This window comes from Littorina saxatilis, linkage group LG16 (assembly GCF_037325665.1).
Source record: "Littorina saxatilis isolate snail1 linkage group LG16, US_GU_Lsax_2.0, whole genome shotgun sequence".
In the NCBI taxonomy this organism is placed as follows: domain Eukaryota; kingdom Metazoa; phylum Mollusca; class Gastropoda; order Littorinimorpha; family Littorinidae; genus Littorina; species Littorina saxatilis.
The window spans coordinates 33870141-33897233 of NC_090260.1; the positions used below are offsets into that span (position 1 = coordinate 33870141).

The window sequence follows — 27093 nt, forward strand, 5'->3', positions numbered from 1 at the left end:
AGTCTGAATCGCTCTACACACACACAGACACACACACACACACACACACACACACACACACACACACACACACACACACACACACACACACACACACACACCACGACCCTCGTCTCGATTCCCCCTCTATGTTAAAACATTTAGTCAAAACTTGACTAAATGTAAAAACCGTGTAGGGTGAGCCATTTTGCTTGTGTGACAGGGCGACCAGTCACCAATTATAGAGTAACGTTTTTGTCATTGTCCAGTCTAGTGTTTGTAGTTCATGTTGCCGATCGCTTTATGTTTTATGTAATGCCATTATCTGTTCTAAGTTACATTTTGAGATGCAGATGTCCAGTCACCGGTAGATCCTAAGCGCGCTTAGCCGTCTGTGTCCATATTCTGACTAGTCTTTGATCCTTTGAACTTAAAGGTCCTCGTCTACATTTTCTCACAGAAATTGAGATTTGACCGCTAAAATGTTTAATCCATTCACTAACACTTTCAAAAAAACACCCCCCTCCAATCAGAAAGGACGGAGCAAGTGTAGCCGTTTGAAAATTCATTGATGTATTTCAGCATAGTAGGATATCCTTATTTGGAACATAATGTAAACCGGAAGTTTTCAAAGTGCTCAACTACCCAGAATTCCTAGCGGTGAGCAGCCGCTTCCCTGACGAAAGTTCTCTGGTAAGTTCTTTTTATCAATTATGCAATACATTCTTGTCGTATAAGACTTTTAAGTGGCTGCAAACAAGGCTTCATAATGCAACAAAACAGTTTCAAGCAATGTGTTTGCTCTGTTCACGTACTGTGTTCGTCATTCGTCGATATGAAATCTTAGCCGAGTTGACGCATTTCAGGGAACCTCTCAAAAGTCAGTTTTACGCTTACACATTACGGTCTTTTAATTATGTTTTATGGCGGTTTACAAAGAGGCTCTGCTTAATGATTCGGTTCAGGAATTAAGGAGTCATCATAAAAATAAAGCAAAAGCATAGGTCTAACGCTAACTGAATGTTTCGAGAGGCACAGTTCCGACACAGTGACACACGTACACTGACAATGAAATCTATAACGCTTGCAATCGATCTAAATTTGTATTTCTGCACACACACAAAATTTCGACTACAAAATAAGGATCTGAATCAAAAACAATTGTATTTTCCAACAAGAGTCCTTGATTTATGTGCATTCATTTTTAATGAGTTTACGTAGACTACTACCCGCAACACTGATCGATGTCAGAATCGCCATTGATTTTCCTGCAAAACAACTACAGATCTATCTGAATCAGTTGAATCAGAGATCTAGATTCTCCGGTCGAATCGTAGAATGCAGCTGGTTTTTGGCTCACGTAAGTGTAGCCTATGCGATGGTAAACTTTGTCTGTCTGTGCGTGCGTGCGTGCGTATGTATGTATGTATGTATGTATGTATGTCTGTGGTAGAAACTTTAACATTTTTGGCTAAACACCGAAATACTCATTTCACGTGGTTAATTTTCAAGCACCATCTTCAAATTATTGAAGCAATGATCAACATTGTGTCGGCATGTGTGTAGTTAAAGCGTGTATCCAAAGAAAACGGGTGGTGGGGGGTTTTGAAGGGGTACAAGCAGTTGACTGGTTTGTGTCGTGTTTGGTATGTAGACGGCAGGTCAGGTGTCAAGATCAGGTCAGGGGTCGCGCGAAGGATTGTGGTCCAGTTCTCACCTCGCCGATTCGCCGGGGAAGACGATTTCATGTTGTTCGGTTTCTAAGCTCCAGAAAAGTAAATAAAGAAGATACCAAAGGGAGATTTCCTACAATTTGATCTGCACAGCGTGTTTCCAATGTCCACGCGAGGAAGAGCTGTCGAAAGCGCGGCAGTCAGTGTCGATCTTGCAGCCGTATCCCGGTAAGTTCAGAGACAGATCTAGTGTCTCCCACTCTGATAACGTGTCACCTACTGTTAATCCGTTTTGTTTTAATTTCTTTTTATTTCAGCAGACACGGATGTCAAACACAGTGCTAGGCAGTCACCTCTAGTGAAATGAGTTGATCTAAAGTGCCTGTAATGTTTGGATGTCTTTGCTCGTGGTTCGATTTATGTGAATTTCAAGACTTGCAGTAGAGTCTCAAGTTAAGTTTACTCTGCCCGAAAAAAACTGTCCACCATTTACTTGAACATGCAGATATAAGGAAACGGAATGAATCTGTTCTCAAAGTCAAAATGATCACGATTTTTTCCTCAGATTCAAAACATGCACTGTCATGGTTTTGTCTGTACAATTTAGTAAGTCTTAAGTACTTTGCAACAACTTCCTTGAACGTGAAAGACAGTTTTTGAATGCTAGATCTGTATCGCGTTTCATTCCAGACTCGATCATCTCTTTGATTGTAGATCTACTGTTTGCTGTTTACGCACTATCATATGATTCGCTATGTAACGTTTGGTAAGCTTACCTTGCAACACCTTTCTTGTCTTTGTTGGCATTTCTGGCTGTGTTGACCGTCAGAATTATTTTAAGAACCAGGCTGCTGCAGTCGACATGTTTCGCATATTGTAGGGTTACCATGCTGCATAGGTAAAGTGGCTTGTATAACCTGACTATTCTGTTTCAAAACACTGTTTATATTTGTGTAGGTTGTAGTCATCATAACTAATCGCATTTTGCCATTTGTTTCAGAAAGGAGGTTAACCTACAACAAGATCGACGCTATGTTTGGATTGGATTGGATTGGATCCGATTTACAGTCCAGTGAGGTTACCCTCATGGAAATTCGGGCTACTTTCTCCCTGGGGAAAGCGAGCTGCCATACATACGGCGCTACCCATATTTTTTATTTTTTTCCTGCATGCGTGTATTCATGTTTCCTGAGACTTAATGCCGTGTGAGATGGAATTTTTTTAACTTTATTCCAAGTCCCACGGGTATTTGATGGACATTTTTATCTATGCCTATACAATTTTGCCAGGAAAGACCCTTTTGTCAATCGTGGGATCTTTTATGTCAGATATATGCCTCAGCCACATGAAGACTTCCGAATTTAGATCTACTCGGCATGGTGACAAGTCTTGATAAAAAGTATAGGACTGAGGACAGCAGTGGAAAAAGTACCCACATGGCAGGTACCTAACCTATTACCCTAGTCATTTTATCTGTTTGCCTTCTTTTGAAAATTATACATGGAGTTGATATGATGCGTTAGTTTTAACTGTGTGTGTGTGTGTGCGTGTGTGTGTGTGTGTGTGTGTGTGTGTGTGTGTGTGTGTGTGTTACGGAGTGAGTGAGTTTGTGTTATGTTACTGTTTGTTGATTTCTTACGGGAGCCTTGAAGGCTTCGCCTCTTGTTATTTTTGTATTTCTTAGGTCTCAGGGCCGGACTACCGGGGGGTTATGGGGGTTGCGCAACCCCCCCCCCCCCCCCCCAGCCTAAACATGTACCTTACTTATTTAATTTTTTTTTATTATTGCCGTTTCATGCAAGGAGCGACCATTTTCCTATCTCAGAATATGACCTACCCATCAGCTTCAGGGGGCTTTGCCCCCTGACCCCCACAATGAGGGGGGGGGGGGGGGGTTCTAGGGTTTCCGGACCCCCCCCCCCCCCCCCCAGCCAAAAAATAAAAATATTGAATGAGGTATGCATTTCTTTATTTTACATTGAGTTTCAATTTTTGGGGTATTAATCAGTGACAAAATCTGCTGCCTGAAACTGGTAATGATCATCCTCAGAATGCACCAGATTGCACCATTTTTCATCCTTTTTTTCAAAATTTTCCGGGGGGGCATGACCCGGACCCCCCTAGCAAGCTAGGCGCTTCGCGCCGTCGGCTCGACGCTTCGCGCCTTCACACCCATATCTTCACAATATACTTTTGAAAAAAACCACCCATAAAATGAACTGATCCGCCCCTGCCGCCAGGTGGGACATCCCCCTGGGCCACCACTGGCAACCCCCCCTCCCCCTCCTCTTCGCCTAGTCCGGCCCTGGGTCTATGTGTTTGTCGTATGTGTGTAAAATGTGCGTGTTTGTGTGTAAAATGTACGTGCGTATGTCTGTGGATGTGTGTGTGTGTGTGTGTGCGTGTGTGTGCGTGCATGTGTGTGTGCGTGTGTGTGTACGTGCGTGCGCGCGCGTGTGTGTGTGAGACATTCACGTGGTAGTACGAGTGATTGAGTGAATCGGAGTATTTGTTTTCTTATACCTGATCATGTTTTAGACGATTCATGTATGCATTTATAGTTCTTAAAAATGCCAAACGTGTAACTCATTATACATTTGTTGCCCCTTATGGCATAAATAAACTAATACTGTACTGTATTGCATGGTAGGTATAAGCCACGTATTTTATTCACTTGTGATTCATGTCAGTCCAGTATAACCGTTTGTCCATTTCTTAGACTGTGTCTTTTAACAGTTTTGTTTTGTTGTTTCTTTTTTTCTGTAAAAGCTGTCCATTTCGATACGCAGGTCGAACAAAGTACGCTTATCTCATTCTCATGTCTCAACTCTGAGCTAAACATCGTCTCCACCGGTCAGAAGAGGCAGGGCAGGGCCAGCAGAGAAATATGCCCAGCATATGACAAACATATGACATGGCATGTGGAAATCATATAGTAAAACCATATGTCAGTCATAGATAAATTGCAAATGGTTTTGGAATGGCTACCATATGCTGCGGTTGTGAAAAAGCATTAAAAACAAATGCGTATACTCTCTCTCTCTCTCTCTCTCTCTCTCTCTCTCTCTCTCTCAGACTCAGTTGTGTCAGGCCTCCATCAGGCAAAGATGAACATTGACAATGAAAGATCACAAGTATTGTCTCTTTCTGGCCTTGACAGAGAACAACTTATTGGGCTTCTAAAAGGAACAGCAATACATCCCAACGTCACCACAGTTGTCCTGCATGTAGGGATCAACGACTGCAAGCGTGGTGGCGTCCTTGGAAAAGGAGCATGGCGCTCGATCATTGCACACACTCGGCGCTGTTTTCCAAAAGCAAGATTAATCATGTCTTCAATATTGCCCCACCGAGATCAACATGAACATATCACAGCATGTATAAATGAATCAAACGACAACTTAATGCAGCTCTGTCATCAACAGCACATTGATCTTGTCAACAATGACGTCAGCTTTTTCACCATACGAGGGGACATCAAAACAAGATGGATGAGGGATGCTCTACACCCCAACAACAGAGGGACAAGTGCCTTAGCTATCAACATCAAGCGTAGTTTCTCTGGCAACATCCCTGAAAACAAACATTCAACAACATCAAGACAATATCATAATGATGTTGGACGATCAGAAAAACGAGGAAACGATGATATATCATCATGGTGTGATAAGACCCAACCACGTCCTCAAAGGCAAGCGACTGCATCATTCGTTGGACGTCACTACGGACCCAAAACTTCAGGCCCGCCACAACACCAACAGCCTCCAGGTCAAGTTCCTCAACCTTTAATGGCATTGTCAACTGCTCCGGGAGTCAGCCAACAACCGGGTGTACATGTATTTTCTGAGCCCCACCCTCGGATCAGTGCAAGAAACCTGGATCAGCACCTCGGATGGCACTCACAGGAACAAAAACCTCCTCTCTTCCATTTCCCTAATATGCCACGTCAACAGCTGCCAGAATTGTATAGACCTGAACATATGTCTCTGCATCAACAGAGCATGAGATCAGAGGCTCTGAGTGCCCTCGACAAAAAGTTAATGTTTGATCTACTATCTAGAGCACTATCTTCCATTTAAACCCAGCGGTGTGCATCTGTGTCGCTTTTTGCAATATCAGTTATTGTGTTAGGATATAAACGGTTTCGTTTTAACCGAAGTCCTGAGTCTGAGTCAGCTGCCTCTTTTCAAATAACCTTGTAAGTTAATTGTGTTCATTCTGTATAAATATGCGTTCAAAAAGTGGATTAAACATTGGACACGTGAACGTATATCACTTGGGGAACAAGCTGCATGATGTCAGTTTACTTCTCAATACGTCACCATCGCTTCATCTACTTGGGTTAACAGAGACAAGACTGTCAAACCTAAAGCATAATGATGATTCTGTTGAGATTCAGAATTATTCTTTTATAAGACGTGATGCTGCTCATCCAAATCACACGGGAATCGGTGTGTATGTGCACAACGATTGTTTTCATGTTGTAAAACGCCGGCATGACCTTGAACCACAGAGTGTAGAGTGTATTTGGCTAGAAGTAAGGCCAAACAATTCATCTCCTATTCTAGTTGGATTCTTATACAGAAATCCCGCCTGCACGGATGAATGGTTTGATGACTTTATAGATATGATGGACAAAGTCAACGTGTGCAATTGTAATATGCTATTATTGGGAGACTTTAATATTAACATGTTAGTAAACCAGTCTCAATGGCTTGACAAAACTGAATCGCTAGGTATTACTCAACTTATAAAAGAGCCCACAAGAGTAACTAGCATGTCTTCAACTCTTCTGGATCATATATACACGAACAATGATAGCATGGTTCTAAATGCTTCAACATCTAATATTTGCATGAGTGACCATAAACCGATCACGTGCACTTGGTCGTGTAAACGACCAAAGGTAATGTCAAAAGGTCATACCTATATCACGTATAGATGTTTTAAAAAATTTGACAAGTCTGCGTTTTTACTTGACTTAAGTTTGGCAAATTTCCAATTGGTGTCAAATTGTTTTGATCCTGAAGAAGCTGCATTGTTATTTGTCAGAACATTATTATCTGTTGTTGACAGACATGCTCCAATCCGCAGGAAAAGAGTTAAATTTTCGACTGTACCGAACTGGATGACAGGTGAAATTAAAGATGCTATGTTAGTTCGAGATTTTCTAAAAAAAATTAAACAGTTTGAACTTTACAAAAAAATGCGAAACAAAATTTCTGAATTGGTGAAACTTGCAAAAAAGAAATATTTTCAAAATCTTATAATAGATAAAAATGACATATGTCAGATTTGGCGTGCAATGAATGAACTGACTAGTAAATCACGCAAAGCCCCATCCTGTATTAATCCTAATATAACTGCTGATGATTGTAATAGTTACTTTCTATCTATGACCGACAATGTTCTTGATTCCTCAGCCAGTTCTGATCAGATTGGCTATAAGGTGCCTGAAGTACTCAGTCAATTTTGTAATGAGAAACTTTTGCCATCTGACTCGTTTGATATACCTGTAATCACAGTCGTTGAAGTTGGTGCACTAATTTCTAAACTAAATAACAAAAAAACAATGGACACAAACAATCTTAATTCACAAATTGTAAAAATGTCACTTCCTTATATTGTAAACAGTTTAACCCATGTATACAATCTCTCTATCAGGAAGAATGTCTTCCCATCAGTGTTTAAAACGGCTAAAGTTATTCCAGTACCAAAGTCAAAAGACACCGATAGCCTTGACAACTACAGACCGATATCTATTCTCTCTATACTGTCTAAACCCCTGGAAAAGCATATACACACCCATCTCCTTAAATATGTTGAAGAAAACAATATTTTTCATCCTTATCAATCAGGTTTTCGTCCTAAACATTCATGTCATACTGCCCTTACCCGGCTCTGTGATACCTGGCTAAAAGCAATAAACAATCGTGAAATGGTTGGAGCGGTATTCCTTGATCTCAGGAAAGCATTTGACTTAGTTGATCACGCTATTTTGTTAGACAAATTACTTATTTACCTGCAAAATAGCTCATCTGTGTCCTTTTTTACATCATATCTGTCAGATAGGAAACAAGCAGTCTACCTAAACGGTTCATATTCATCACAAGGCACTGTAAAATGTGGAGTCCCACAAGGTTCTATCCTTGGTCCCTTACTGTTTGGACTATACATTAATGATTTACCATTACACCTCAAACAAGAAAATGCTGTACTTGATCTTTTTGCGGATGACTCAACACTTCACAGCAGTAATACAGATATAAATCTCATAAGAAAAGTACTCCAAGAAAGTATAGCAAATATTAATGATTGGTGTAATTGTAACAGAATGGCACTGCATCCTAAGAAAACAAAAAGCATGTTAATAACCACAAGACAAAAACACCAGCGACAGCCTCTGAGCCTTGATCTTATGCATGGTACAGTTAGCATTGCTCAAGTCCATCAACACCGTGTGCTTGGAGTTGTAATTGATGATGAACTTAACTGGCGCTCTCACATTGATACAGTTTATAAACGAGTTTCTAGGAACCTTTTCTTACTTAACAAGCTCTGGTGCGTTGTTTCTGTGGATGCCCTCAAAATGTTTTTCCACGCACACTGTCTCTCTCACATTTGCTATGCATCTACTGTCTGGTGCAATGCCAGTGATGTTCATATAAAGAAAATAAACACACTTCACAAGAGAGGTGTAAAGTTATTAAACCGAGATCCCAATATGACTACTCAAGAAAAATACACTCAACTGAACATTCTTCCGCTACATCAGCAGTTCTTTTTAAATGCTAGTGTTTTCATGTTTAAAATGTACAACCATGAAACACCTTCATACATCCAAGACCTGTTTGAGCGTCCTCCTGGTAGAGCGAGGCTTTTGAATTATACGCTACCGCTCCCACGCATTGATTTGTATAAATCTAGTTTATCCTACTGGGGATCGCTTGTGTGGAATATACTTCCAATGTACTGTAAAACATGTCAAGCCCTTTCATCTTTTAAAAAAAATGTTCGAAAATATCTTTGTCAAAAATAATTCTCTCCCTACGCTTTAAAATCATAACTGTTACTGCATAACATCTTAATCATCATTTTATTAATCAATGAACCACGTTATTATAACTAGTGTTTTGTTACTTTTAACCTGATTACAAATTCTTAGTTAATTAGTTATTCGTTTGGCTGTTCAATACATGTTATATAAATATATAATTGTAATGTATAATGTCATGTATGTCTAAAAGGGACAGGTTGGAAGATTAGGCATTGCCTAAAACCTTTATCCCTTTGTATTAAAGTTTTGAATCTGAATCTGAATCTCTCTCTCTCTCTCTCTCTCTCTCTCTCTCTCTCTCTCTCTCTCTCTCTCTCTCTCTCTCTCTCTCTCTCTCTCTCTCTTTTATATTGTTTGTCCATTCGTTTGTTGTGTCCTGTCTCCATTATGCCTTTCCTTTTTGTCAAATATGTATATATGTATGTTTGCACATTTTGTTTGTTTTTCGTTTGTTTTGGTTTAAAAAGTACTTGTCGAAGTCTCGTCGCAAGTTATCGTAATCCATATGTTAAATTCTCCTGTTAGGGTCACCACCATAAGCTTCAGCTTGTTGTTGATCATGTATTATGTTCAAATACATATGAATTGTTGAATAAACACTGTTTAAACCAAATGCTTATAGGAGTCCCCAGTGATTAATTGCTGTCAACTAAGAGTAAGACCCCTTTTCTAGGGTTTCTATACCTATTGCTGGCTTTTTAAAATGTCCTGCATGCTGCGGAAGACACAAAGCATTGTAGAATACAAAAGTGTTGTTTTACTTTCGTTGCGTTATTATCCAATTGCTGGTGAATTCGGGTCGCTTCCTCCACATGGAAAGCTAGCAGCAACAAGAGTCATGCTACCGATGTACGTGTTTAGATTAAATCAGCTACAAGCGCTTCTTGCAGAATGACGGAGGTCTTTTCCGTGCAGCAGTGGTTCGACAGGCGTGGTACATGGATACCTTTTCTAGTTCTGAGTCTGCATATAAAGTTGACTCGTGTACCTCAGGGCCGGGATTTGAACCCGTCACCCGAGCACCACAAGTCCAGTACTCTACCAATTTGAGCTACCTACCGTTGTTCAAACGAAGAAGACCGACAACCCAATCATTTTTGCTCAGGGTGTCCAAGATCGCCAAACTTCCATTGTAGCCTTGGCAGAGATCATTGCTCTCCTGGTATGTTTTATTCTCCCTCAGGTAGAGAAAGCACACGTTGTCCTGTCGACTCAGGTGGAAACAACTTGGAGAGGGACATCTGTCTGTGGAACGATTACACATTGTTTAATACTAATAGGCTTCCATTTGAAACTTCGAGGTGTTGGTCGTGAAGCTGAAAGTTGCGGCGTCGCTTTTGGATTACGGAAAAATACAAATAATGATAAACAACAGCTATATAATTGCTCTGACAATCTCTTCATTGAGGCTACGAACTTTTGACACAACCCTCCTACATTTCACAAGACAACAATCACTAAAACGCGCGATACCAACAGAATATGTATTTGTAAGACACACACAGCATACTATAAAACATCTGTTTTTACAGATGAGAGAGAGAGAGCTTTGCATGAAATTTGTGTTTTTGAATTCTAACAACATCATAACCCTTGTACCTTGCGTGTCATAGGTCATTGCCGATGACATGACTGTTGATGAGCTATATTCAGTAAAAAACATAATTTTTGTAATCCTATGTCACACAAAAACTTCCTTGATACGTCCAAAGCATTCAATAAAGTTTGGTATGGTAGTCCGCTTCACAAACTTGAAGTGACATGTATAAGAGGCCCCCTACTTGTTTGGCGTGAGCATTATTTGAGCGATTGCAAGCAACCTGAGATTGTCATAGAATGTAAATCAAGTGATAAACTATCTGGTCGTGTCCCAAAGAGGTTCTGTCTCAGGATATTTACTCTTCCTTATTTACACTAACGACCTGGGGGAGGGAGAGAGAGGACGACCTACCTGACACCATGAGGTAGTATTCAGCACCCGGGTTCTGCTGGAGTCCTTCAGTGTCAACGTAGAAACCTCTGAACAGAAGGCACTGGGACCGTTTACTGTTGTAAAAGAAAGAAGAGCACCAGGTATTTGTGGAGCACAGTGCAGCGCAGTCCATAAGGGAGGTCGATTCCATCTTTAGGTCAGCCGCAGAGGGGGAAGGTTGTAGGGAGACGAAGGAAGGGTCACTGCCCCAGCTAGCTGCAGGCCGTTCGCTCTGGCTCTTTTGCGCGCACAGGCTTGTCACCATCAACAGGAATCTGTCAACAACATTATGCGTTTTGTCACCATCAACAGGAATCTGTCAACAACATTACGTGTTTTGTCACCATCAACAGGAATCTGCCAACAATATTATGCGCTTTGTCACCATCAACAGGAATCTGTCAACAACATTACGAGTGTTGTCATCATCAACAGGAATCTGTCAACAACATTACGAGTGTTGTCATCATCAACAGGAATCTCTCAACAACATTACGAGTGTTGTCATCATCAACAGGAATCTGTCAAGAAAATTACGAGTGTTGTCATCATCAAGTGCTCCAGCTGACTGCAGGCCGTTGGCTCTGGTTCACTTCCGCGCACAGGCTTGTCACCAGGAACAGGAATCTGTCAAAAACATTATGCGTTTTGCCATCATCAACAGGAATCTGCCAACAATATTATGCGCTTTGTCACCATCAACAGGAATCTGTCAACAACATTACGAGTGTTGTCATCATCAACAGGAATCTGTCAACAACATTACGAGTGTTGTCATCATCAACAGGAATCTGTCAACAACATTACGAGTGTTGTCATCATCAACAGGAATCTGTCAACAACATTACGAGTGTTGTCATCATCAACAGGAATCTGTCAACAACATTACGAGTGTTGTCATCATCAACAGGAATCTGTCAACAACATTACGAGTGTTGTCATCATCAACAGGAATCTGTCAACAACATTACGAGTGTTGTCATCATCAACAGGAATCTGTCAACAACATTACGAGTGTTGTCATCATCAAGTGCTCCAGCTGACTGCAGGCCGTTGGCTCTGGTTCACTTCCGCGCACAGGCTTGTCACCAGGAACAGGAATCTGTCAAAAACATTATGCGTTTTGCCATCATCAACAGGAATCTGTCAACAACATTATACGTTTTGTCACCATCAACAGGAATCTGTCAACAACATTACGAGTGTTGTCACCATCAACAGGAATCTGTCAACAACATTTCGCGTTTTGTCACCATCAACAGGAATCTGTCAACAACATTACGAATCTGACTGCAGGCCGTTGGCTCTGGCTCACTTGCGCGCACAGGCTTGTCCACCAGTAACAGGAATCTGTCAACAACATTATGCGTTTTGCCATCATCAACAGGAATCTGCCAACAACATTATGCGTTTTGCCACCATCAACAGGAATCTGTCAACAACATTATGCGTTTTGTCACCATCAACAGGAATCTGCCAACAACATTATGCGTTTTGCCACCATCAACAGGAATCTGTCAACAACATTAATATGCGTTTTGTCACCATCAACAGGAATCTGTCAACAACATTGCTTGTTTTGTCACCATCAACAGGAATCTGTCAACAACATTGCGTGTTTTGTCACCATCAACAGGAATCTGTCAACAACATTTCGCGTTTTGTCACTATCAACAGGAATCTGTGAACATTACGCGTTCTCTACCCATCAACATGTTTCTGTCAACAACATGTCATGTCCCTGAAAAGGAAAGAGAATGAACACACCGGTGTCACTGTCAGTTTGTTTACTCAGTGTTCGTCTCAACGCAAAAGAATGTCCCTCCAAGTTCCAACTTACCGTACCCACCTTTATTTTTTGCTAGATGGCATGGGTATAGGTCCACATCAGCTGACTACAAATATGTGACATTATATTTCGTGCGTGTTGATATTTTTTACATTTAGTGATTTACTCACACTGAAAACGCCGGTTCTACTACTTCTAAGAATGAAATCTTGAATCATCCTTATCAATTTTTCATTGACTTATACATGAGCGTTTGTCAGAAAACCATAACACAAAAACGATTTCTTTAGAGTTTAGTTTCTAGATTTCACAAACGACCGCGTGGATATTTTTGCACAGACACACATAACCAAATGACAAAATATCGCTATTTCAAAAGATCATCATTGCCTTTGATTCCCCCAAAAGCATAGCCCGTATGCCAGCCGTTTGCTCCTCAAAAGAACAAGAGTGGAGCTCCTCCATTACAAGAGAAGTTGCAATCGAGACACGTGTCTTCTTACTAATATAACGTGATGGTGTAAACTTTACCGATGTCAAATAACGGAAGAAGGCATACAGACAGGAGAAAAAGGAGCAGGGATAAAAGACATAAAACAAAATGTCAGTATAACTGGAGGAACCAACCAAGGCCGTATCTTTTCAGAAGGCACCAGCCGCCTGTTGATATCTTTACCATGAAAAAAAGGAACCTGTCATTGCAGAAATGAAGATTAACAAAGAAAAGTCATTGCGCAAAAATCATACTCACAGGACAGGCATGTTGAGAGCTGTGTCAATGTAATACGTTTTTGTCACAAACGACGTCATCCCCTTACATATTGGTGACGTCGGTTTTTTAATCTTCGTAAAAACACTGCCGGAAGTCTCGGTCCACCTATCCTCCATTTTGCACACAAAGTCTACAAGAAGAAATAGATTTGGCTTGTAATGATATGATGTATGTGTAGTATGACACTCACACACATAGACAACACTGTGAAGGCGTGTATAGTAATGATTACACTGTATTGAATATAAGACTAAAAGGTAAGGTTAAACACAAGCACAAAGTAGAGAGTACTAAAGCAAGAGACTGTTCACTGTGATAGCTGAATGCAGACTGCTGCAGAAGGCAAGGATAAAACTGAGGCTGGCTGTGTGGCCAGGCAGTATGGATAACCATGACTAGTGAGCATGCAGATATCACTACATCTCCCTTCTTAAGAAAAAGACTATTGTTTATTAATAAGTTCTTTTTAAAGTTGATTGGGTGTATTTGTAATTTTGCTGTACTAGGTAATAAACATTGCAATGTAGGCAAACCATAGCCTTTTAAACACATAGTCTTTACATGATACCAATGTATTAAGTAACACCAATCATGAAGTTCTAATGATCATAACCATTAATATTTTAAATCTTCAAATGTCAGTTTTTCTGTGCATTCCTTTGCACTGCCTAAAGAGAGATACGGCAGTAGTGTTTGTACAGAGTCTGGGTCCAGCTACTGGCATCTGTTATCTATCACTGGTGGGAGCTGACTAGGGGCACGTTATCTGATAGCCATGCCAGAGACTGGAATTTCCTAAATTTCAGTCCTGTGGAAAGTCGCAACTGAATATGCACTATATTCTAGTAGCAATATATCACTGTTGGTCTGTTCAAGTGTATCCGTATGACTGCAAGATTTTTTTACACTATATGTTACTGTTCTTCACTACAACAGTCCTGTGGATATCTGTTTCTGCAAATAGAAACGGTGAGTCTACAGGTCTAATTTCTGCGGGGCTTTGACGATTCGGCCTGATCGGGTTGTTGTAGCTCCCGCTTGTGAAGGAAACTGCTGTTGTAGAGGTTCTTGTTGTGGTGGTTTGGGTGTAGCCTCTACTGCTTGGGGAACGTCTCTGATGTGGACTCTGTTCCTCCTGAGCATCTGTCCTTGTTGCGTGGCAAGCTGGTACGACCTCGGCTCCGCCCTCAGTCCGGTGACGGTAGCTGGGATCCATTTCCCTGTCTGGTAGTCCTGGACACGGGCTTGTTGACCAGGCTGAAGGACTGGCAGGTCTTTGGCATGCCGATCGTGGTACATCTTCTGTACGTTCTGGCGATCTTGAAGCTCTTCTCTGATTGAGTTTGGGAGAGAGTTCAGCTTTATGGGCATGTTGGATCGTGCTTTTCTTCTGTTGAGAAATCGCATTTGATCGCTTGCAGTTTACACTTGTTGACGAAATTGTCCAAGGATTCCGATGGGCCTTGTCGAAATGCCATTAACTTCAGGCGTGCAACCCGAAAGTTTTCTGAGGGCTCCAGCTGCTCTCTGAAGCGCTTGAGGATGGCAGCTGGGGTCTGCTCGTCGTCATCCGTCAAGGTCCAGGAGTTATATCTCCTGAGCCCTTCTTCTCCGACCTGAAGGAGGATGTGGGTTGTCTGTTCCGCTGTGGGAACTTTCTTGGCTTTGAAATATAGTTCAATTCTCTGCGAGAATAGTTTGAAAGATTCTGCAGGGTTGTCCGTGGTCCAGTCCATTTTGGGCGCATGTTCCATTTTGAGATGCTTTCCGTAGGACTGCTACCTTATGGAAAGGGTTTTTTTTTTGCTCTCTTTGTCTTACTCTGTTTCAAATGTAGCACCTTTATTGCACTAATGTTCAAGCACACAACATGCACCAGTCCTCACATCACTTTCAGAGCAAATATAAGGGGTCTGACACAGTTAGGTACTATAAACATCAAGGCAGAGTGTATAGAATTAAGCTGATCGCGGGATGCGATAACGATAGTTCCAATTGAAACAAAAGGTTTGACACTTACTTTAAAGTCTTTGTTTTTTCCGCTGCCACCATGTAATGATATGATGTATGTGTAGTATGACACTCACACACATAGACAACACTGTGAAGGCGTGTATAGTAATGATTACACTGTATTGAATATAAGACTAAAAGGTAAGGTTAAACACAAGCACAAAGTAGAGAGTACTAAAGCAAGAGACTGTTCACTGTGATAGCTGAATGCAGACTGCTGCAGAAGGCAAGGATAAAACTGAGGCTGGCTGTGTGGCCAGGCAGTATGGATAACCATGACTAGTGAGCATGCAGATATCACTACATGGCTCTTGTTCGATTTATAACGTCATCCAATATTACAGAAGGAACTTTTCGGCGGGCAAACCGTAACACAGTTTTGTTCGGTTGTATAGACGGAGAGGCTTGAATAGAATAAGAAATAACAAGAACGATGAGGCGTTATGAACCGTTCAAGCACAGAATCCAAGCACACCAGCGGCGAAGCGATGACAGTCGAGCGTTGGCAAACGTCCGAATAGCTCACACTTTCAGACACACACACACACACACACACACACACACACATACCTCACTTTTCCAACACACACACACACCTCACTTTACGACACACACGCACACACACCTCACTTTACGACACACACACACACACACACACACACACACGCACATACCTCACTTTTCCAACACACACACACGCACGTACGCACGCACGCGTGTGGGTTTGTGTGTGATGAAAAAGTGTTCCAATATTTATGAATGCAGATTAACAGTTATGCATTTGTAACACATGGAAGTGTTCACTGAAAGATTTAATTTGGAATAAAGATGAAAGATCATATGATATATAATATAATAACTCATGTTTGACTTCTTAGAGAGTCTGGAAGTATCCACCTACAGGTATGAGATGTGGTACTCATAGTGTGCTAGCTAACTGGGAATCTAAGTAATGAGATCATTTGGCTAGACTGAACTTAGCAGACTGCATAGTCCGCTAATTGAAAAGCTCAATCTTAAAGGCACAGTAAGCCTCCAGGGGCGGACGAGGGGGGGGTGCACAGGGTGCAGGTGCACCCCCCCTCCAGCAAAAAAAATTTTAAAAAAATTGGAAAGCTGATTCTATGACCATTTCTAAGTTTAAATGGCACCAGATGGCACCATTTTGCTTCTTTGGGCCAAAACATTTTCCGGGGGGGGCATGCCCCCGGACCCCCCTAGCAAATTTGGGCGCTTCGCGCCCATCACATTCACTTTCGATTCAAAGTGCACTCCTCCTTACAAAGCAACTGATCCGCCCCTGGCCTCCCGTAAACCATAACAGATACTGGCAGGCTTTTACACACAGTACAAACACCCTTTCATTTCATCACCGCTTGAGAACATCCTAGGTGCTCTCCGTAAAGAGCGAGCAATTATCAAAGAATTTATTTTTGCGTGGTTTATCTTACCCCTGAGCCATCGTGAACCCTTGTGATCCAGTTTCCTTTTTTCACAATGTAGTCGTCAGTTTGTAATTTAAATGCGACTCGCTGTAAGCTTATCTGCAATAGCACGTTATTATGTACCTCTGAATCGAAACGAAACAAACGGCTGTGATTCACAAGAACTCTCGCGATGGCTTTTGACTGTTCAGAGGAACTGGCGATAGGCATAAACTGTCGTCTGCTACGAGAACCACGACCTTGCGTGACCCTGCTTCCGGGCTTTTCTTTTTTCAAACTTTCAAAACTTCGAATTGTACTGATCTTGTCTTGATGAAAAAATAAATCTTTATGATTTAAGAATGTTTGTGTAACAAGCTGTCAATTTATTATTTAGATTTTAAAAGTTAAGTCTAGCGCCAAAACGCACCACGGTCCGATTGTCTGAGAGACAATCCGCAAAATTAATTCTTTAAATATTGCTCGCTCTTTACGTAGGGCACCTAGGATGTTCCCGTTCGGTGAGTGTTTAAATGAAAGGGTGTTTTAGGTAGTGTGTGTAAAAGCCTGACAGTATCTGTGATGGTTTACGGGAGGCTCACTGTGCCTTTAATGTTGGCATTATGTTCATTGATAAAAAAGAGCAAGAGATATCACACGTACGTTCTAGGTACACTCAGCCTCCCGTAAACCATCAGTTTCTGGTCACAGACACTGTCAGGCTTTTACACACAGTACAAACACCATTTAAACTCTCACCACTTGAGAACATCCTAGGTGCCCTCCATTAAGAGCGAGCATTTTTCCAAGAATTTATTTTTGCGTGGCCAGCCGGATTTACCATGAACACAATCGGACGCCTCGTTTTGGCGCTAGACACAACTTTTAAAATCTAAATGATAAATTGACAACTTGTTGCACAAACATTTTTAGATCAAGAAAGAATGGGTTTTTTTCATCAAGACAAGATCAGTACAATTCGAAGTTTGAAAAGTTTGAAAAACGGGAGCCCGGAAGCAGATCACGCCGTTGTTTTGCTTTGCTAAGCTGTGTATGGCAGGAATGCGAAGTTTGCTCCGCAGGAATCAGTCTTCTACCTTGTAGAAATTGTAATAGAGACGACCGTCCATCACCCTAACCATAGATATCCCTTGACGTCTGTATAGATCTATGCCCTAACCAAGTGACATCCAAGACATAAGCCCCGCCCACCTCGTGTCGAGTGCCTGTGGTCTCATCACCAGCTTGACACAGGCGTCGTGGGTGAGGTAGCGACGGATGGAGGCGATGCGTCGCAGGTGGAAAAAGCAGGTCTTGATGATGAAGGTGTGAAGGTGTGTGGGAAATATTTGTAATGTGATTACTCGGCTGTGAAACCCAACTCCTGTGATATGAGAGGGTAAATTTACATAGTGCAATATCATATTTGATTGTATCCCTTTTATGTTTTATGTGTGTCGTCCTATACAATTGTTGTTATAATCGTCACAGGCAGACAGGGTGTGCCGAAGAAAAATTTCCATTTTTATGTAATATTTTAATGGACAATAAAGTGCTGTTATTGTTATTGTTATTGTTAAGGAGATGTGTGTCTGCATGGAGAGAGTGGAGTCGAGAAAGACGCCAAGGCTCTTGACAGCAGGGGAGAATGGAACAGTCGCGTCATCCAGCTGGAGGTCGGTCACAGTGAGGGAAGCAATCTTCTGTCGTGTTCCAACGAGAAGGGCCTCCGCCTTCTCACTGTTCAGCTTCAACTTGTTCTCAGTCATCCAGTTCTTGATGTCAGTGAAACAACTGGAGATGGATCCCAGGAGATGGTCAATGTCCTCCGGCTTGGCGCTGTTCTGGAGCTGCGTGTCATCGGCAAAGGAGTTGTAATTCAAGCCGTGGCGTTCGATGACCCGGGAGAGGGGTTGGGTGTACAGGGTGAAAAGGACAGGGCCGAGGACAGACCCTTGTGGGACGCCGAAGCGGACAGGGACAGGCTGAAAAGAGAACGAATCAGTGGTGACAGTCTGAGAGCGGTTCTGGAGGTAGTTCCGGAACCAAGAGAGGGCGGTGTCGTGAATGCCGAACGTTGAACTGAGGCGATCGACGAGTAGCTGGTGGTCGATCGTGTCGAAGGCCGCGGAAAGGTCCAACAGCACAAGGGCAGAGACGAGACCGCTATCTGTTGCGTTCACGAGGTCCGTGGTGATTCGCAGGAGCGCCGTCTCGGTGCTGTGGTGAGGGCGGTACGCTGACTGGTACACTGGCATCAGCGAGTTCCGAGACAGGTGGGCGCTCAACTGCTCCAGGATGATACGCTCCAGAAGCTTGGAGAGGAAGGGCAGGTTGGACACAGGACGGTAGTTCTTCAACTCGTTGACGTCAAGGCCGGGCTTCTTGATGAGTGGGCGGACAACGGCAGACTTGAAGCAGTCGGGAACGACACCTGTGGCCAGGGAGATGTTGATGATATCTGTGATAGACGGCAGGAGCTTGTCCAGACACTTGGTGAAGAGGAAGCCTGGCAGGGGGTCTAGCTCGCAGGTCTTGATGGCCGTCTTGGTGATGAGTCGCTTGACGTGGTTTTGAGTGACAGGCTGAAAGCACGTGAGGGGGGAGCCGGAGAAGGAAGGGGAGGGTGGGGACGGGACGAAGGGCTGCTGATCGAGTGTTCTCCGAAGCTTGTCAATCTTGTCCTTGAAGAACTCCGAGAATAACTCCGGGATATCTTGTGTTGGGTGAGCAGTGGGTAAGGCGGCAGCGGGGGAGGAACCCAGGAGAGAGGACATGATGGAGAACAGGTCCCTGGATGATGAGGCGTTGACGATGCGGTCGTGGAAGTGCTCGACCTTGGCAGCAGTGATGGCTTGCGTGACTCGAAGCACCGCATCCCTGAGAATCTGCTTGTGAACCTCCAGGCCAGAGCGTCGCCATGCACGCTCCGCTCGCCGTCTCTCGATCTTGGCGGCTGTGATGTCCTCAGAGAACCAGGGAGCCGGCTGTCGCTCAGAGACTGCGCATAGGGATGGCGGGGCGTGTTTGTCGAGGAGCTGGCGCAGAGTCAAGCTGAAGAAATGGGCGGGGTCAGAGGACGGGTCTCGCTGGGCAAGCAGCAGGGCAGCTTCGTCTCCAAAAGCATCTGTCTCAATGTCTCGTAGCTTGCGACGTGTGACCATCTTCCGCTTCTGTGCTGGCTTGGTGATGTTGACGACGAAGTTGATGGCAGTGTGGTCGGAGACAAGGTGGTCGTTGGCGACGAGGCTGGAGACCAGATTGTCCGAGGGTCGAGTGACAATCCAATCCAGGATGTGGCCACGGGACTGGGAGGGAAAAGGAACGACCTGGTCCACACTGTAGCTGTCCAACAGCGCACGGGCCCGCTTGGTGTCAGCGTTGGCCGGGCAGTCCCAGTGGATGTTAAAGTCACCAAGGACGATGGCGCTGTGGGACGTCACGTTGTAGTGGTCGAGGGCTTGGGAGAACTCGTCGAAGAAAGTAGAGTCCTTCAGCTTGTTCTTGGTGTTAGGGGGAGGGCGATATATACACAGGAAGGTGAGGGTGGTGGTGATGGCGACCGTCATCTCCACGGCTTCGAATGTGGTGTGGGGGAAGGGGAGGCTGTCCGAGAAGGACGCTGCAGCATGCATGTGGTCCTTGTAGACGACGGCGATGCCTCCGCCACGCCCAGCCGGGCGGGGGAAGGAGACTGTCTTGTACCCTGCGGGGGTCGGCTGCTTGATCTTGGGGTCATCACCAGGTCGCAGCCACGTCTCGGTGATGAACAGGGCGTCTAACTTGTTTTCTATAATGTAGTCTGCTATCAGATCTGCTTTGCCTTCTGGATTCACTGACTGGGAGTTGAGGAGGCAGAGGTGTAGGGTGTTTTTGGAATGAGTGGGTGGATGCTGATGTGGGGAGGGCGGGTGCTGGGGAGGGGTTGTGGGAGAAAGGGGAGGGGTGGGGAGGTGAGGGAGAGGGGTGATGGGAGGATGGGGAGGGGTGGTGAGAGAATGGGGAGGGGTGGTGGGAGAATAGGGAGGGATAGAAGGAAGCAGGGAAAGGGTGGGGGGGATGCTGGGGAGGGGTAGTGGTACATTGGGTGGGGGTGGTGGGCGTGAGAGAAGTGGAGGTAGGAGAAGGGTTGAGGGCAGCAAGTTGCTGTGCGGTTCGAAGACGCTGTGAGTGGCCGGCGCGACAGCCCCATACGGTTGGTGGTCTCTGCAGGATTCCCAGCTCCGTGAGATGGAGGTATAGAGGCTGTGGCAGGCGCAGTCTAGCAGCGTCGGTGGGACGGTAGTTGAGGGGGGAACCTATAGCCATAGTGAGAGAGAGGAGTGGAAAAAGAGAGAGAGAGAGAGACTCAGACTCAGACTCAGACTCAGAACTTTATTACAAAAGGATAAAGGTTTTAGGCAAAGCCTATTCTTCCAACCTGTCCTTTATACAACACATAAAGACAGACGCACATTACAAATATAAATTCAATCATATAAAATACAGAAATACATTGCACAGAATGCAACACAATGTGCATTTAAGGAATTACATAAGGAGAACTCAAAAAATTACAAAATTACATTGACATAGTTATACCTTTCATTTGGGAATAAGTTGCTCCGATCAGCTACACATCCGTTAACATTAGTACAAAATGTTTAACAAATATCAATCGAACAAGACATTTCATTCACGAATGATGTGTGAACGTGACTGTCTCTTAAACATTTTCACTGAAGTTGCATTTCTTATCTGTTGGGGTAAGGAGTTCCAGAGAAACGCTCCCGAGAAGGCTAAGCTCGATTTGTAGAGGTCTATGCGAGGTATAGGAGGGATGATTTTTTGGGACCCATATCATTTTGTGGCATGTTTGAAATGTGATTGCAAATATTTAGGACAGTCGTCATTTAGAATTTTATACATGAACACAGCCTTGTTTAACGTCAACTGATCTTTCAAGGGGAGGAAATTCAAGAGCTTTAGTTTATCATCCGTGAACCTATTCAAATCATGCAGAATTAGTTTTGCAGCTCGGCGATGCAGGGAATTGAGTCTTTTTAAATGAACATCGCTGCATGAGAGAGAGAGAGAGAGAGAGAGAGAGAGAGAGAGAGAGAGAGAGAGAGAGAGAGAGAGAGAGAGAGAGAGAGAGAGAGAGAGAGAGAGAGAGAGAGAGAGAGAAAGAAAGGAATCAGAGATCTAGATTCTCCGGTCGAATCTTAGAATACAGCTGGGTTTTTTGGCTCACGTAAGTGTAGCCTATGCGATCGTAACTTTGTCTGTCTGTGCGTGCGTGCGTGCGTGCGTGCGTATGTGCGTGCGTGTGTATGTCTGTGGTAGAAACTTTAACATTTCGTCATTTGAAGACGTCACATTATGGCGTAAGAGGGTTAGACGTCACGCGAAGGAATTACTGAAAGTCTCGGTCATTATTATTTTAAGCGGGCCGAGACTAGTTGGCAGTCGTGTCCCTGTAAGTAGGCTACATAACATGCAGACAGACAGATCTAGATCTAGTGTCTCGCTTTCTTGCACAGTTTCACCTATGCTTACTGTGTGTGTGTGTAGCCTACGAGGAGATATTCGATGTGTGTGTGTGTGTGTGTGTGTGTGTGTGTGTGTGTGTGTGCGTGCGTGCGTGCGTGCGTGCGTGCGTGCGTGCTTGCATGTATGTGCGTGCTTGTGTGACGTGTGTATCTGCATTCGTGCGTGCGTGCGTTCGTGCGTGTGTCTGTGTGTGTGTTTTAAGATTTGCAGTGCCAAAAAAGTAAATAATGTTATTTTATGCATTTTAAACAGGTTTGATGGTGTAGAAAGAGTCCAGTCCTGGATTGAAAACGCTTTTCTTGAGGTCCTTTCTCAACTTCAAACAAGTCGCGTAAGGCGAAAATACAATATTTAGTCAAGTAGCTGTCGAACTCACAGAATGAAACTGAACGCAATGCCATTTTTCAGCAAGACCGTATACTCGTAGCATCGTCAGTCCACCGCTCATGGCAAAGGCAGTGAAATTGACAAGAAGAGCGGGGTAGTAGTTGCGCTAAGAAGGATAGCACGCTTTTCTGTACCTCTCTTTGTTTTAACTTTCTGAGCGTGTTTTTAATCCAAACATATCATATCTATATGTTTTTGGAATCAGGAACCGACAAGTAATAAGATGAAAGTGTTTTTAAATTGATTTCGACAATTTAATTTTGATAATAATTTTTATATATTTAATTTTCAGAGCTTGTTTTTAATCCGAATATAACATATTTATATGTTTTTGGAATCAGCAAATGATGGAGAATAAGATAAACGTAAATTTGGATCGTTTTATAAATTTTTATTTTTTTTTACAATTTTCAGATTTTTAATGACCAAAGTCATTAATTAATTTTTAAGCCACCAAGCTGAAATGCAATACCGAAGTCCGGGCTTCGTCGAAGATTACTTGACCAAAATTTCAACCAATTTGGTTGAAAAATGAGGGCGTGACAGTGCCGCCTCAACTTTCACGAAAAGCCGGATATGACGTCATCAAAGACATTTATCAAAAAATTGAAAAAAACGTTCGGGGATTTCATACCCAGGAACTCTCATGTCAAATTTCATAAAGATCGGTCCAGTAGTTTAGTCTGAATCGCTCTACACACACACACACACACAGACACACACACAGACACACGCACATACACCACGACCCTCGTTTCGATTCCCCCTCGATGTTAAAATATTTAGTCAAAACTTGACTAAATATAACAAAACTGTGAGTGGAGAGTCCGCTGGACGTTTTACGTTGCGTGAAGGCAATTTCTTTTCTCCCTAAAATATTGGGTTTGACTTTTGAAATGGAAGACAGCTGATTAACATAACAAGTGTTGGCCGGTTGAAACACACGGACACACACAACCACCACCACCACCACCGTCTTAACCAAATGTAGGGGAAAGGCTCCTAATATGGACCGGCTCCTAATATGGACCACCTCCTGTTCTGACAAACTAACGGCGCTAGAGCGTTCAAAACAATTTTATTCGCTTTATTCACCCTCTCTGGATAAACTGCACATGTCAAAACAGTTTCAGAAACACAAACCTCAAAACCATTAGGCTTTTTCTCTTTTTTTCACTTTTGGCAGCGTTCACTCTAAATTTGCCGCCTAAAACGAACTCGTTTCTGTCCACAGCCAAAGCTTTTATCACACAAAAATGGCTATATATGACAGCTAAGACCGTATTTGTTACATTTTAGCAGAGTGTACCCCGAGTTTTTACTTCAAACAAAAAATAATAGCAAAACCTCAAAGTATGTGTGAGTCCCCTAATATGGACCACCTTCAACAAATCGAAGAAAATAAAAGCTAAAGGCAATTTTAGTTAATTCATTAAGAAGCTTGCTGAAAATAAGAAGGAAAACATGTTAGGATGAATCAAATTTGTAAGTTAAATGAAACAAATTGGTTGGACAAATTTGGCCCCATGAATGTAAGGTACACAAGGTCGCTCATCAGTACTATCGAAGGGTGTTTTTTTGTTCAGTGTAGAGTTTATACTAGATCAACGAGGCAGAGAAGCGAAATATCAACACGGCGAAAGATGAAAACGTCACACCGGTTAGCACAGCACTGGCGGTGTAACACAAGAAAATTACTCCCACGAGATTTTTACTCCGCAGTACAAACTTCGTACGAAAATGTTACTCCCTTTACGAAAAAAGTACTCCCCCATTACACGAGAACATTACTCTCCACGACAGGTGAGTTCCGAGTAAATATTTCGTACACAAATGTAAGTTACTACCCTGACGAATAAATAACGAATAAATTACTTCACCCTAACACGAGCAGTTTAACTTCCCATGCAAGTGCATGTACGAAATTTTTACTCCCTTGTCCCCTGTTAGTCTTGGTGGTGGAAGGGGTGGAGGGAGGGCCCCGGTAGCACGACATTCGTTTGCGCGAGATCACATCCCTTCGCCCGCATCCCATTTTCGCCAACGAGATTTTTACTGGAAGTAAACACAATGGCGAGTAAAAATGTCGTAGAGGGAGTAACTTATTTGTGCCTTGGGGAGTTCTTTTCTCGTACAAAACGTCAAAAGGTGTACTCGGAGTAAGAATTTCGTACGAAATTTTTACTCCAGAGTAAATTTTCCGTGGAGTAAAAATTGTGTGTTACACCGGGGTCTTGGTCAAGTTGGCTTTGGTTGAGGCGAAGGATGAAAACGGCGTCCTCTCCCTCCCCAGCAACTTTCCAGGACTTGACTTGGTGGTCAGCAAGGAGAGTGGTCATGATAGCCTGCACATGTGCTGGTAGTCCAGCATTGGTCATTTTGGCGAGAGAAGTGAAAGAAATTAACAGAGCTGTGCTGAAAGCGACCTGTCTCTCACACCAAGGGACACGTACCACCGAGAGAGAGAGAGAGAGAGAGAGAGAGAGAGAGAGAGAAAGAGAGAGAGAGAGAGAGAGAGAGAGAAAGAGAGAGAGAGAGAGAGAGAGAGAGAGAGAGAGAGAGAGAGAGAGAGAGAGAGAGAGAGAGAGAGATCAAATCAAATCAAATCAAATCAAATTTTATTTTACGAGGGTTGTGGCATAAGCAATATAAACGAGCTTCTTTTCAACCAGCCCTCGCCCAGAGAGGGACTATTCTAATCTTGAATACATATATCTATATATATATCTATCTATATATATATATATACGACTTGTGTCTGTCTGTCTGTGTGTCTGTGTGCGTGTCTGTGTGTGAGTTCGCGATGCACGGCCAAAGTTCTCGATGGATCTGCTTCAAATTTGGTGGGCATATTCAGGTAGACCCGGGACAGGACACAACCTGGTCGATATTTCAACACGTGCTCTCAGCGCGCAGCGCTGAACCGATTTTGGTTCCACCTCAGCTATTTTGGTTCCACCTCAGCTACCCGGGCCCCCATACCGACACACCAAAGCCAAAGTTCTCGGTGGATCTTTTTCAAATTTGGACACCGTATTCAGCTACACCCCGGACACAATATCATCGATGAGATATTTCAACACGTGCTCTCAGCGCGCAGCGCTGAACCGATTTTGGTTTTTGTGTTCATTTCACCATTATAAGTAACTCTTCCTTATCTTCTCATCTTCTCCAGGTTTTCAGCGTTTACCTCCCTTCCTTCGTATGGTGCACTATAGTATGAGTGGTGCGTCTTCGGATATTCCCGGCGTTCTGTTACTATTTTTAGAAGGTCACCGCAGTGTCCAGAACGTAAATTGGACCCGTAAATTATCCTCACTGTAAAAGTGCAAAGGTCGAATCAATTTATAGCCACGCGAAAAATACACTGTCATCTATCTCTCTATAGATACGGCTTCTCTGTGTTTGTGTGTGTGTGTGTGTGTGTGTGTGTGTGTGTGTGTGTGTGTCTCTCTCTCTATGTGAGCAACACCTGGGGATTGTTCAGTTCTGTTTGTGATGTGGTGTGGCGGCTTTTGTGTATTTGTATGTGGGTGTGACTCTAGGCCCAGATTGTCACATCAGCGTGTTTCAGTTTGAGGTCGAGTGGCTCCCGCCATCCCTCCTGATTCTAGCGACTACCATCTAGACAACATATCCTCACCCTAGGCCCACTAGTCGCCAAACTGTACATATTGTTTTTATTACCACGGCCTTCGTGGCTTACATCTTAATCCTTTTATTTGTAAAAAGTTTTGAGATTTATTGTTCGTGTTCCTCTAACTTGCTCATCTATTTGGTTTTATTGGTGATCCTGAAAGGTTCCACTTTTTAACTCGATTTGAATAAAATAAAATAATCATTTTACAAACCCGTTATTCAAGATATAGAATACAGACTTATAATTCTTACCAAGAAACATCTTAACTACTTTTCATTTTAACAAATTCCACAGAGCATTATCAACTCAACCCCACCCCCTGCCCTCCTCTCCTTATTTTTTGTTTCTTTCTTTCCTCTTTCTGAAAGCGGACAAACACTCAAGTCCTTAATGGCTCAAAACCGTAGGACTTTTAATATTAATTTTAACGTATTTGTATGTACTGGCCTTCCTTTGAAAAGCCATAACAGTTCAAAAGGGCTTACAGTTAAGCTATAAATTGCTCAATCCTGTTTGAGTGGAGTTCGCCTCCAAAGGTGATTAACACGGTTACATTCGTCGACAAGGATGGGACTCGATATGGTCAGGAATGGCATTATGGCCACTGAATCATTTTCGTGCTGTTCCCATTCCACGAATCTGGGAGGGACCTAAGCTTGGCGGGTCCATTGTTCGGACCCGGCGAAGCCGACGTACGGCTCTAAGTACTTCTTCCCGGCGAAGCCGGCTACCCGGCGAAGCGGGTATTCATTCTAGTATATAGATATATACATACGTAAAACAATTACAAAAGATAAGCAAGGCAGAGAAACTATTCACATGACTATATACACGTTGTAGGCTATACATACATTC

At 43.1% G+C, this 27093-nt stretch overlaps 1 protein-coding gene across 1 annotated transcript in view; it reads right to left on the bottom strand.

Annotated features, from left to right (window-relative positions):
- Positions 1-13284, bottom strand: part of LOC138950892 (uncharacterized) — a 28735-nt gene extending 15451 nt beyond the window's left edge. The window contains exons 1-3 of the mRNA XM_070322594.1: positions 13222-13284; positions 10661-10956; positions 9769-9954 (exon numbers count right to left, since the gene is read on the bottom strand). Of these exons, the coding sequence (XP_070178695.1) occupies positions 9769-9954; positions 10661-10956; positions 13222-13280 (541 nt within the window). The 5' untranslated portion in view covers positions 13281-13284. The remainder of the gene's footprint in view (positions 1-9768; positions 9955-10660; positions 10957-13221) is intronic.
- Positions 13285-27093: the final 13809 nt, after the last annotated feature.